Source organism: Bison bison, unplaced genomic scaffold (assembly GCF_000754665.1).
Source record: "Bison bison bison isolate TAMUID 2011002044 unplaced genomic scaffold, Bison_UMD1.0 scf7180017864060, whole genome shotgun sequence".
Taxonomy (NCBI): Eukaryota; Metazoa; Chordata; class Mammalia; order Artiodactyla; family Bovidae; genus Bison; species Bison bison.
Genome location: NW_011494632.1, coordinates 2,652,352 through 2,665,786, shown reverse-complemented (window position 1 = coordinate 2,665,786; position 13,435 = coordinate 2,652,352). Strand labels below are relative to the sequence as shown.

The window sequence follows — 13,435 nt, the reverse complement described above, 5'->3', positions numbered from 1 at the left end:
CCTAGCTGGCCCAACTGTGGAAACCAGCAGAATGAGTGAGTTCTTTAACAACAGGGGACCCTCCCGGAGGTGAAACCCAGACGGCGCTTTGCGCTCCCAGGGCACACTGCGCACAACGAGTGTGTGGTCCGTGTGCAGACCCGCTCCTCCTGTGACATCGGCCTGCAGGGGGTGCACAGACTCCTGGTGACCTTCCGCCGGGGAACTGTACCTAGTCCTCTCAGACCCCTCATTCCAGATCAGGTTCCTCTCTATAGAGGATGATTTAAAAAGAAAAAAAAAAAAAAAGAGGCCTCTTTTCTTCAGGTGTGGTGTGTGATGTTCAGAGTTTGGGGCAGCCGTTAGAAAGCCAGTTCATCGTGAGGATGAGCCAGTGTCAGCTGTGATCTCGGAGCTTCTGCTGCCTGTGCAGCTGCAGATATTCCCCACGTTCCCAAGGTGTTGGCCTTGGGAACCTTAGACATGAGTGGACATCAAGGTCAGAGAAGCTGCACACAAGCACTGCACTCTAGTGTAAAAAGGCGTTTCCCAAGGAGGGCAGGTTAAGCTCTCAGACGCCGGTGTGTGTGGACTGCAATGAATCCGTCACCTAAATGCAGGGCAGGCAGGGAAGCTGGGTGTCTCGCTGTCTGCGGATAAGCCAGGTGGGGAGGGTGGGATGGTCCCCATGCTCATGGATAATGGGTAACAGAGAAACCAGCACCAACTCACACGTTTAACTGAACACAGGCGCAGGCACCACAGACAGCAGTATGTACAGAGCCACGGATATACACGGAACACAAAGCAACATAGATCAAAGATCCTGAGTGCCACAACTAACTGCCGGCACAGCCAAAAAAAAATTTTTTTTTTTAAATGACATTTAAAAAGAAAAAAAAGACATTTTACCTCTGTTTTCTTTCTTCCTAAAACCCAGAACCCCAGTCTAGTCACGTGAGAAACATCAAACAAATTCTAACAACTGGCATTCTATGCAATACCTGACTGCTAGTTCTTGAAACCATCAAGGTCACCAAAACAAAGTCTGAGAAACTCCCAGAGGAGAGTGGAGCCAAGCAGACACGACAACTGTTAATAAACACGCCATCTTATTAACCAAGATGTTACTAACAGGGAGGCTTGTGCAAGGTACACAGACGCTCCCTACTATCATCTCAACTGCTCTGCAAATCTACAACTGTTCTAAAAAATAAAAATCTATTAAAAAATATTTTCCCCATCTCTCAACCAGTAAGACAGGAAGTTACAAATTATAGGAAAAAGAGAATAAACAATGTCATTAATTTTTTACGTCTTCTCTTGCTGATTCAAGTCAAACTCTGGGAGTCCCTGCTCTGCTTCAGGATGAGCACTTGGTCCCACACAGCATGGGTGGTGAGGAGCAGAGGCCTGGGGAGCACAAGAGGCCTCAGTGGAGGGAGACCTGCCCCGGGAGCACCCAATGACTTTGAAGCGGCTCCCAGGAGGAAGGGAAGCAGAAGGCCCATCGGGGCCCCATGCAGCCCCACGTCTGCCATCCCTGCAACAGGACGCTGGAAGCCTCAAAGGAGAGGTGCCTCGTTCACGAGGTGAGCCACCAGGGAAGTCAGAGTTCACATTTGCACCAGATTCACATCTGCCTCCTCCTCCCGAGAAAACACCCAGATGCGGCTGCTATGGACCTTTCACTTCAATGCACACTCAGCCTCTCAACGTTCCTGCTTCTCGGAGGCCAAAAAAGACTCATCTAAGGCGTGATTTAGAGTCAGAGAACTATGGGGATTCTGATGTGCACAACGTGAACCTTCATACCAAACACACGATAAACCGAGAAGCTACCCAGGAACACCCAAACTTCCGCCTAAGGTGCCAACTTTCTGTTGGCACCAGCTCCCCCCAGTCTCTCTAGTCTTTTCTGGAACAAGAAGGAGCAGAAACAGACACATAAGAGAAAGTTACAGTGGGAACCTTGTGATCTCAGGGCTCAGAGTGGGACTCGGTCAAATACTAGTCATCTTTGGGTAAAGAGTGTTCACGGCACAAAGGTGTGCATGCAAACGTGTTAAGTCACTTCAGTTGTGTCCGACTCTTTGCAACACTATGGACTGCCCACGCTTCTCTGTCCATGGGGTTCTCCAGGCAAGAATACTAGAGCGGGTTGCCATGCCCTCCTCCAGGGAATCTTCCTGATCCAGGGATTGAACCCGTGTCGCTGACATCTCCTGCACTGGCAGGTGGGTTCTTTACCACTAGTGCCACCTGGGTGTTCACCACATAAAGACAAACACACCAAATTCTATGAGCTGCTAAGGCAGCAACTGGTTTGGAGCATGGCCTTGCTTCTACTGTGGCTCCTGCTTCTTTATTCCTGGAGACTTGACCAAGACAGAGCCAGCCCCAGCCAAGCCTGACTGGAGAGGCTCCAGGGGCTGGGCTCTGGGACACTAAGACCATCACACCGCACACTCTCAGCCTCCAGTGGCTGATGGATGGGTGTGACTCAAAGGCCCTCCTGCAGCGTGGATGCTGACCACACCCCGTACAGATGGAGATCATCCCAAGCACCATGGAACACAAAGTCAGATGATCCTCTTACCACGCCATAAGCGGCATATCCCAGGTTTTACATTTGTGTAAAAACTGCTACAAATGAAAACAACACAGGTCCAACTAATGGCAATTACACCTCTGACCAAGTTTACCTAAGACGGGATCAGGAAACCCAAAGTCAATCAACTCACTGAAACCAATCATACACAGAATGTTGTGTACTTTTCATCACGTGACATATATTAACCAAACAGGTGGACTCTGTCACAAACTCCATTTCACTTAACAACTTGGGAGCAGAGCTATATGCCGAGCAGGGGGAAGGGCTAGGTACCACATGGAAGGGACTGGAGGGAAACAGAAATGACTTAAGCCAGCAAGCCCAGCCCAGGCTCAGCACAATGAGGTGAGGGCCAACCGGCTGCAGTAGGTGCCCCAAGCCTGCAGCGGGCACAGCCTACACACCCCCGAACCCTCCAATTCCACATCATTCACTCACCACCCTTCTTTCACTGCAAGGAATCTATCTCTGATCTGAACCACAAATCAAAGTCAAAAGCAGAATCAGGTATAAGAGCAGAAACCAAGAGATCTTAAAAGCAGTCTTGAGAAAGTTTAAGGCTTTGAGACAGGCTGCGACCCAGGACCCTTTGCTGTAGTGAGTGGGCCTGGACAAATGTCTCAGCAGATACCAAGAAACTAGAAGGGACTAAAAATAACTGCATGCATGTGCAGCTGGGGCAAGTTAAAGACACAAAAAAACCAAAGACTCTAACTACAACTTCTGAAGATCCAGGAACAAAAGCAGAGTGTTGGGAGTAGAAGCAGGGTACTGTGCATGCCCTCTGCACACACCACCACCTAGGGGTGGGCCCACCACCTAGGGGTGGGCCGACCACCTACGCCACCCCTCCAGCCTGATCCCTGGACGCACTCCTACGCGCACCCCGTGTAAGGAACCAGCTCAGCTCACTCCCCTCTCCTCTCCGGGAGCAAGCTGCTGCTGCTGCTGCTGCTAAGTTGCTTCAGTCGTGTCGGACTCTGTGCGACCCCATAGACGGCAGCCCACCAGGCTCCCCTGTCCCTGGGATTCTCCAGGCAAGAACACTGGAGTGGGTTGCCATTTCCTTCTCCAATGCAAGAAAGTGAAAAGTGAAAGTGAAGTCACTCAGTTATGTCTGACTCCTAGCAACCCCATGGACTGCAGCCTACCAGGCTCCTCTGTCCATTGGATTTTCCTGGCAAAAGTACTGAAGTGGGGTGCCATTGCCTTCTCCGCCGGGAGCAAGCTAGGGCACCTGTTACTTGTTCTCGCTACCCCTGCTGCAGTGGGGGCCCAATAAAGCCTTGTTTGAATTTTGTGTCTGGTCTCTTGTCAATTTCTACTGATTAAGGAGGCCAAACACTCTGGTCAGTAACAGCCTGACATCATAAGAAAAGGCACAGAAGATAAAATCTAGAGCAGTATGTCTCCAGGACAGAAGGAGTGAATGGGTCAGCAGGCAGCCTTGCCACGCTCATGGTCAGAGTGACACCCACGGACGCTGTCCCTCCCCTGATCTGACCCTCAGCACTCAGCAAGCAAGGACCACTGGCTCAAGGAGGCATCTCTCTTTTTAGAGGGACACTTCTCAGTGCGTGTTCACTGCCAGGGCTCATCCTGGTGCACATCATGCCTGGACACTACCCCTGAAGGCCCAGAGCTCAGAGTGCCCACCCCAAGGGCGATGCCAAACAAGAGGAGACACGCACGTACCTGACCGGGCGATGCCGCTGTCCCTGTCTTCGTTCTGTCCTCTGCTCGGCATATCAACCGGGGTGCTGTGTGCTGTGGGAGGCAAGGAAACCTGGTCAGTGGACTGTTCAAATCAACTGCACTCATTTTTATGATGGCTAGTGAGGACCAGCGTAAGTGTACATAGAGAGGAACGAGAAAGCAGAATTCAGTGCAGCAAAGACAGAGATGGGGGAGGAAGAGGAGAGCGGTGAGGAAGAGAGGGGGGAGGGGAGAGTAGGGGGGAGGAGGGCGGTAGGAGAAAGGGTGAGGAAGGGGTGGGATGAGGAAGGGGGGGAAGAGCAGAGAGGAGGTGGGGGGCGGGGGGAGCAGGAGAAAAGAAGGGGAGGTGGAGGGAAGGAGAGGGGGCGGAAAAGAGAGGGGAGGAGGAGAGTGGGGGGGAGAAAAGAGGGGAGAGGAGCAGGGCAGGTGGGGGAGGCAGGATCAGGTGCCTGTCCTACGGCAGCACAGACACTTATCCCATACTCACCTCTAACTGAATCATAAACTATGTGGGCACTTGATACAATGAACTGCATCCTGCAGTGGATACTTTGAGGCATTTTCCTCATTAGTAGATTTTAAATAGTATTTAAGTATTTTCAATATATTAGAATGTACTTCAAAATATTAAGAAATTTCAAAATGCTTTATAATCAGTTTTAGTAACAACTATAGGCCACCTAGAGAACTACGTGAAAACCATTTCATAAATTTGAAAAATGTTTCTGTTTTATAACCCATTCTCTTGGTAGATAGAAAACACGTATTTATTTTCAACAATTTTTTCTCCACCTCTTTTCCATATATACCGAGATTCAGAATTATTGTAGACTTGCTTAGAAAACACTCTATTTTATACATAGTATCAGCAGTAAAATAGATAACTAATGAGAACCTATGTATACACAAGGAACTCTACTCAGTGCTCTGTGGTGACCTAAATGGGAAGGGAATCCAGAAAAGAGGTGATACATGTATACGTAAAGCTGTTTCACTTCGCTGTACAGTAGAAACTAGCACTACACTGTAAGACAACAAAACTCCAAAAAAAACTAACAAAAAAAGAAAACACTCTATCAAGGATTACAGACTTCTAGGAAAGCTTCAGATCAGTCTTAACTATTTCCTTATTGAGCTAGAAGGTAGCTGACATGTGGCTACAGTTAGCTTTATAGTGCACAAGGTTGCCCTGCCTGAGTGTTATATTTGCCAGCTATTTTGTGAAGCATGTTTATTTTTGCAATTTTAAGGACAGTGTATAAACAAACATGTTATCCTCATTTTGAAGTAGGTAGGAGAGTGTCTGTCAGTTAACTAGGGGGCCTAGCATATTTTAGGCTACAAAGAAAAATGGAATGAAGCATACCATTTGCCATAAACACAACCTTTAAAGTTAGCAGTGAAGACTTCCACACTTGTTAATCATGCCAGCCTACACAGATAGCAGACAGCCTCAGCTAGAAGACCAGGCTCTGCTCAGAGTGTACCTCCCAGAGAGATGCAGACAATTACACCTGTAAAGAAGCTGGAAAATGCATTTGAGCTCTCTCTCTTGCCACAGAGACAGAGAGAAAATGAGTGAGGTTGGTCTTCCATGCTGTTGTTAGAGTGACTTTTGAAAAGACTGTGCAGCTAAGGATGCAGGTGAAAAATGGACTAAAGATGCCACAGTAAAGAGAGACAGTTCACAGCAGCAGAAGAGGCTGAAGAAGATCAGAAGATATTATCCTCTTAGAAATACGAAGGGCTCATTGTGGATCAAAATCAGCTTACACTGGGGTATTACAGAGACTTTACAATAGGGGTTCACGGGTGGAAGTTTCAGAACATGGGGAACTTGGCAGCATTTGGAACTAATTATCTCAAGAGCCCCTTGGATTTCTAGAGAGGTGCCAAACAGGATTTGTTTCCAAGAACCTGCCCAGGATTTATTAGTGTGTGCGGGTCACACCGTGCGCAGCATTCCACACAAACCTGCAAAGAAAGAGGCGCTGCGGCTGAGCCGGAGAGGTCCTCCCTCGGCCGCCCCTGGGGGCAGCTTGCCGCCGCATCCCTGCAGCGCACCTGCGGCGGAGACGACACCGGGGCGGACAAGGCACACACAGAATAAACACAGATTAAAGATACTGCCAGAACAAAACAACACCGCAAACTCAAAGAAAGCAAAACGCACACCCGCAGCGGGGGGGCGCCCAGAAAGCAAGACCCAACTACGCGGCGGAGTTTACCTAGGTTACTTCCGGTCCGACAGGGACCCAGGTTATTCTGATTTGTGTTCAGTTTCCCCAGGTTAGGATCTTGGTTGATGTATTCGAAGCTGTCTTGCAAGCTAAGTCCAGAAGGGGATGGAAGGGAGAGAAACATCAAGAGATGAATACAGCTGTTTGCTAACAGACTCTCAGGTACAAGACAATCCACCAGTTGGTCAGATTTTTCTTTATAAATTAATAAAGTCTCGCATCTACTGGAGGGAATTAATCTTCAGGGGAATTTGTTGGAAGACAAGAAAGGTTCTGGGAGGTAGTTAAACCTTTAAAACTAAATGACACATTCCAAACATTTACAATCCAAATATACAATTTCACATTATATAAGGGGGAATAAGAAACTCTAAAATCTTGTTTTGGTGACTAAGACCAAGGCTAATGCTACTTATTTCAAGGGTAATTTTACATAAACCTTCAAAATGAAATTCATTTTAACTCTTAGTTAACATCCATGAGAAATTTGGCAACCTTTTTCAGGAGGACCATATAACGGAAATTATGATTTTTATAGGAGTCTGATTCCACAACTTCTAAAAAGTTAGAATTACTCATAAATAAACATGTGAGAGGGCTTCCCTGGTGGCTCAGATGGTAAAGAATCTGTCTGCAATGAAGAAAACCCAGGTTCTATCCCTGGGTTGGGAAGATACCCTGGAGAAGGGAATGGCAACCCACTCCAGTATCCCTGCCTGGAGAATTCTATGGACAGATGAGCCTAATGGGCTACAGTCTTTGGGATCACAAAGACTCAGATATGACTGAGTGACTAACACAACAACATACGTGTGAGAGAAGCAGATTTTAATAATTTATCGTATTTACTAAGAAGTGAAATAAAAAAGATTTTGAGGATAATATAGCATAATGAGGCAAAAATCATTTTTACTTAAATCTAAGCTCAATATTTTATTGAGGGAGTTAGTATAATAAATGCTCAGGTAGTAGCAAAGATCTGAAAAAGAATATCTCACCAAAAAAGAAACATTAATTCCTACGCTTGCTCCTACTGCTGCTAAGTCACTTCAGTCGTGCGACTGAAGTGCGACTCTGTGCGACCCCACAGACGGCAGCCCACCAGGTTCCCCTGTCCCTGGGATTCTCCAGGCAAGAACACTGGACTGGATTGCCATTTCCTTCTCCAATGCATGAAAGTGAAAAGTGAAAGTGAAGTCGCTCAGTCATGTCCGACTCTTAGTGACCTCATGGACTTCAGCCTACCAGGCTCCTCTGTCCATGGGATTTTCCGGGCAAGAGTACTGGAGTGAGGTGCCATTGCCTTCTCTGATTCCTACGCTTAAGTCCTGACAATCCAGTCTTAAAATGCTCAAAAATATAAATTCTTTACTGGGCTGAAAAGTAAGCAGACTTACTCAAAGGCACCCAAATTTGCAGAGAAACATACTTTTAATTTCCAAAGACCGTAAAAAAAAATACAGCCTTTATCTGACCCTGAAGAATACCCCTTTAATTTATAACAAACATTTCTTTCAAACTTACCCAAGTATAACAAATGTTTTGTTATTTCATTCAAAAATAGAATTATATAAGATATTTCTGCTTGGAAAATTCAAAATACATGAACAAATGTGCCAAGGTAAGAGTTAAGTTAGACACTGAAATATTCTTAGTCTACATAGAAGAGCAAAATTAAGAGTTGGCGGAGGAACTCAGGAGCAAAAATCAAAACGCTGCCTGACCTGAGCCCCCACCAACTGCACAGGTGGCACAGATGGCTGAGACAGTGAGCACAGACAACCTCTCCTGCCGTCAGGGGCCTCTCAGCCTGGCAAACTCACGCTGTGCCTCATTTCTTTAACAGACAAGGCTTTAAGATTTTTTTTAATGTGGGCCATTTTTAAAGTCTTTATTGAATTTGTTACAACACTGCTTTTGTACAACGTTTTTGGTTTTTCGGCTATGAGGCATGCGGGGTCCCAGCTCGCTGCTGACCAGGGATTGAACCTGCATGCCCTGCATTGGAAGGCAAAATCTTAACTACTGGACCACCAGGGAAAAGTCCTGATAAGACTTTAAGATAAAATAATACTGGGGATAAAATAACATTGGCCACTCATTACTGCAGTCCCTCCTTTTTTCCCCTTCACATTTCATTTTACAGGAAATGAAAACTTGGTGTCTGGCAGTAGGAACAGAGCGTAACAGGTAGAGACCCCAAATATATGTACAGACAGATCTGTCTTCATGGCCAACTGTTAAGGTCCAGGGCCTTTTCACACTCACTGTGTACTGGACAACGGCCACCTTGAAAACCCTGTGTTAATGGGGACTCGTCCTGCTTCACATCTCACAAAGAGTCACAAGGAGTGACTCGATCCAGAAACAGCCACTTGGAACAATGGGGGGTGGAGGGGGGACAGCCCAGAAACAGCCACTTGGGACAGTGGGGGGTGGGGGACACCCCAGAAACAGCCATTTGGAACAATGGGGGGTGGGGGGCACACCCCAGAAACAGCGACTTGCAACAGCAGGGGTGGGGCACACCCAAAACAGCCACTTGGGAACACGTGGGGTGGGGGGACACCCCGACACTTACTTGTTTGTACTCCCACAGAAACTGCCCATCCTGGCAGAGAAGACTTTACTAACCATCAGCTGTGGAGGAGAACTGGAGGAAAAGACAAAAGAACAGAGCAGGAAGAGATGCTTTTTTGTTTGCTTGCTTTTATTTCTACTTTTTCTGAAGCTCTTATTCATTTCTATATTTTATTTGACAAAGAATGAGACATGTATTTTTCAAATCACTGTATCAGTGGGGTGCCTAGATTTTTTTTTTCTAATTTTATCATTTTAAAATCCCAAGGATGTTAAAACCCTAGAAGAGAGACATGGAGACATTTCTGGGGGCCACTTTCCTTGGGAGCAAGTATTTCAGATGAACAAACTTCGCTTAGCAGGAATCTTTCAAAGTAGAAGTTTGTTTTCTCTCAGGTTACATTTTTCATCTGTCACATGGCACAGGATGAACAGACAGAAGGTTAGACATGCAGAATGGGGAAAGGCTTTCTTTCATAAATCATATAGCTTGTGCCTCAAGCAAGCTAAATTCTGTTCTGACATGCAGACAATGGACATATTCTTTAATGGAGTCGCATTTTGTTTTTTGCAGAAGTTTTTATTCTAGACACCATTCCCTGGAAACAGAAATAAACTTGCCATTCATTCAATGATTTTTTAAAAAATAAGAAAAAAATATGTACCTCAGTAAAAGGAAAAAGTCATGACTAAAATTTTAATCTGAAAATGGAAAATTTATGAGATTTTGAAAAACTTAAAATATTTGAATAATTCTGATAGAAAGTGTTGCTGCTACTAACCTAGCAGATAGAAGACTTTGGTATGCATTTTTCACTTACAGTACTTAGTTAAAGCTTAGGATTTTGTTCTGCTAAGCTGATTCAAGGTAAGAGTTATGTAGGAAAAGTCTATTTTAACTGTTAAAGATGCATAAAAAATATCAAGTGCTAACAACATCAGATGACAGTCTATTGTTTAACTATGTAAGTTTTTTTTAAGCACGTTTGAATTAGGAGTCAGCATCCCCATGCTATGTTTCACACATGGTGGCGGTGCCAGAACTCACCGTATGTAGTGAATCTTCAGGGTAGAGCCTTGGTAGCTCATGGCGACCGAGCCAAACATCATCTCCCCGAGCATGTTGACATCAGAGGCGGGCCGCGTGTACTATCGGACATGAAAGGAACCACCACAGCGTCATGCACAGTGTGACCGAGAATAACGCTCAGCTTGTTGGTAATTAGACCTGTTTCTCAAAGCAGCATCTGATAGCTTTACAACCTTAGTGACTGTAAAAATGGTGACTGCCTACTTTTTTCCCCCAAATAATCACTAATGTTCATGATTTCTTCTTTACACATGATATCCTCACACAGGACCCAAGCATTTTACTGAAGCTCATTTTTAATCTTTTTTATGAGAAGCAAAGGTTTTCCTCATCTCCATTTACAAAGGCTAAGAAGAAAGACTAGGTGATGGAAGAGACAGGGTGACTGCTCTCTTGGTACTAAGAATATATTCTGGGAAGAAACAGTCCAGGATTATCCAACCAAAATTAACACTGCTGAACAAAACGCCCCTTGGGGCAGGTGAGGTCCAAAAGATGATAAGACAGTCTGATCCCCCTAAAGTTTTACAAAAATATTTTTTAAATATCTGAACCCTTACCTCTGACCAGTCTTTCGCATCCCTTTTGCCAGCACAGAGGGCTGCCTCTCCCCACAACTATTCACACTGCTCTAATGATGGCCTCGTCTTCTGTGAAATCCAGTGGCCACTTCCCAGTTTGCTTTATTAAATGTCTCACAGTATCTGATGTGCTAATTGCTCTTCTTCTTAAATCTCTGCTTTCCCGACTCATCCCCTGGACAGAACTGTTGCTTAGAGGGCCCTCCTATCACTGCCCACGTCCACAACCATTGCTGTGATTCTGGTTCTTCCCGACATGTGGGAACCCCCACACCTTCATCTCTGGACCCTGACTTGCCTGGGGCTCTGGAAGCCAGCAGCCAAATGCCTTCACTCACATGGCACAAAATCTGTATATTGTGAAATATGATGGTATGTGAGTGGGTGCATTTGAATAGAGGATGCTTAGCTCCGACTGTAAATGCTGGTGACACACGATAAGGAAGATGGATGAGTGTCAACCAAACCAGAAGCACCCACGTGGCCTGACCAAAACCAAACTACCACCTCCCGTGACTCAGGCCACCAGCCAGATCTTGGCTGCTTTGCTTTCTACTCAAGCAAAAACGTGGCATCACCCTTAATGCTCCCTTCTTTTAACTCAAAATCCACACACATACACATATATATTCACACACAGAAAGACACATACATACACCTACTTACACGTATTTGCAGAGAAGGAAAGAGAAACAGCAATCAATCCATCTAATTTAATAGGCTCCCTTCTTAATACATGCAGACAGAACTGACAGGCTTTCACGCTCTTCATTAATAACTTCGACCCACCACCATTTCTTAATCTGTTTTCTCTTGAAGCTCAAGGTCCACGTGCAAATTGTGATTCTCAACTCACTGCTAATTCACTCTGCGCCGTTGTAACCACACTGCTCTGAGACCTGGGATTCTGTCAAATATGGGTGGACACGTGCAACCATCCTGGCCGTGAAGAGAACAACGTTCTATACGCCTGTGGTTGCTGGTACCTTCCCTGGGTTTGCTGTTCTAGCAACATGGTAGAAAAACTCACATGACTAGAAAAATAAAAATAAAAACTGATATATCCTCCACAAGTAGTACCCTTCTGCAAGTCATATTTATGAAACAACTTCCCTTATGCCTGGTTGGCCAATATTCTGCAATAACCCTTATCCTCTGCTCACACACACACACACACACACACACACACAGACAACATAAAAATGCTACCAGTCCTCTATTCTTCACACTCAACTTAGGTCTTGCCTTTCCATCTGCTCCTATAAGAAGCTTTCTTCCTTCTACTGGCAAGAGCTATTTTCTCAGGATGTCTGCCCGCATCCTGAGACTCCTCAGAACTCTTTTGACAAAACTGGAAAATACATGCATTAGCCAGTTCTGACAACCGAGCAAGCAAAACAGGAGGGATCGCCTCCTTTGTAATATTTCTTCTTCGTTTGGTCTGTGTTACACTGGATCCCCACCGCTCCACTTTTCTCTAGTTTTTATGGAGAGATAAAAGCCAAAGCACTGACCTAAAATACCTGAGACACATTTTTGGATCTGCAGTCTCCTACTGCTGGAGCAGGCGCCTCCAGCATGTGGGGATGATCCCCACCATGATCCCCGTGGGGAAATGACAGTAAGTGACTTCAGCCCTAGGGCTATTGCGTTCACAGGGGCGGCTTTACCTGGTACTTGGGAAGCTGCTCCTTGGCATGTGGCAAAGATCCCCCTGAAGGGCCATGAGCAGCAGGGCCGCCTCCTGAGCAGCTTTTGGCTGGCACTTTCGCAGGGAGGTCCTCCGTTCTCTTGAGTGAAGAGGGAGAGGCAGGGTGAACACACCAGCACCAAGTGTACCAGGCTCCCCACACACGCTCGCTGGGGAGCCCTTCCTTAAACCACTCTGCAACCAAAGAGTAGCCCCTACTTGTCGCAACTAGAGAAAAGCCTGCATAGCATCGAAAACCCAGCACAGCCAAAAATATAATAAATAAAATTATTTTTAAAAATCCATTCTTTGTTTTATTATTATCATTTTTTTTTTTTTGGAGGTATGGTGCAGCTTCAGGGATCTGAGTTCCCCAACCAAAGACTGAATCCGGGCCCTGGCCATGAAAGTGCTGAGTCTTAACCACTGGACCACCAGGGGGTTTCCCAAGAATATTCTCTTTAAATAACGCAGCTGTTATTGAAGTTTCAATTTATACTTGAAAATCATCGATGAGACCTGACCTCTGTTTTGATTATTAGAGGATTTTGGAGTACTTTGTAGAGTCATAGATTAGAATACCGATGAGGATACAGCCCTTGATTCAAATTTAAATTTTCACCAGGCAAAAGGAATTAGGAAGGCAGAAGGATTCATTTGGAAAGTCCAGGCATGTGCTTTCATGACACACCCTTCTACACTGCTTCAGAGAAAGTCACGCGGTCGGGCTTGTGAAAGATGAAGACAGAGCACTGAACAGAGGCCCCTATGATCACCCAACATGTGACGCAACATGGCCTCCAGAGGTCAGGGCTCGCGGGGCACGAGCTACACACATTTCCTACATGGAGTCCAGGGCTGCTTTCTGTGACAGTGACACAGAGGAATAAAGATACACCTGTCCTAATGTTTCCCATCCTCCTGTGCCAAGACACACTCCCCGCC

The 13,435-nt window shown here is 45.8% G+C and overlaps 1 protein-coding gene across 6 annotated transcripts in view; it reads right to left on the bottom strand.

Annotated features, from left to right (window-relative positions):
* Window positions 1-13,435, bottom strand: part of FNIP2 (folliculin interacting protein 2) — a 105,917-nt gene that overhangs the window by 45,139 nt on the left and 47,343 nt on the right. For 5 of the 6 annotated variants that reach the window (XM_010836088.1, XM_010836090.1, XM_010836091.1 and 2 more), the window contains 6 exons: window positions 12,471-12,590; window positions 10,178-10,278; window positions 9,131-9,202; window positions 6,538-6,638; window positions 6,284-6,373; window positions 4,289-4,360 (listed from right to left, as the gene is read on the bottom strand). In XM_010836088.1, coding sequence (XP_010834390.1) covers window positions 4,289-4,360; window positions 6,284-6,373; window positions 6,538-6,638; window positions 9,131-9,202; window positions 10,178-10,278; window positions 12,471-12,590 — 556 coding nt within the window. The remainder of the gene's footprint in view (window positions 1-4,288; window positions 4,361-6,283; window positions 6,374-6,537; window positions 6,639-9,130; window positions 9,203-10,177; window positions 10,279-12,470; window positions 12,591-13,435) is intronic. The other variant, XM_010836087.1, reaches the window with a different exon arrangement.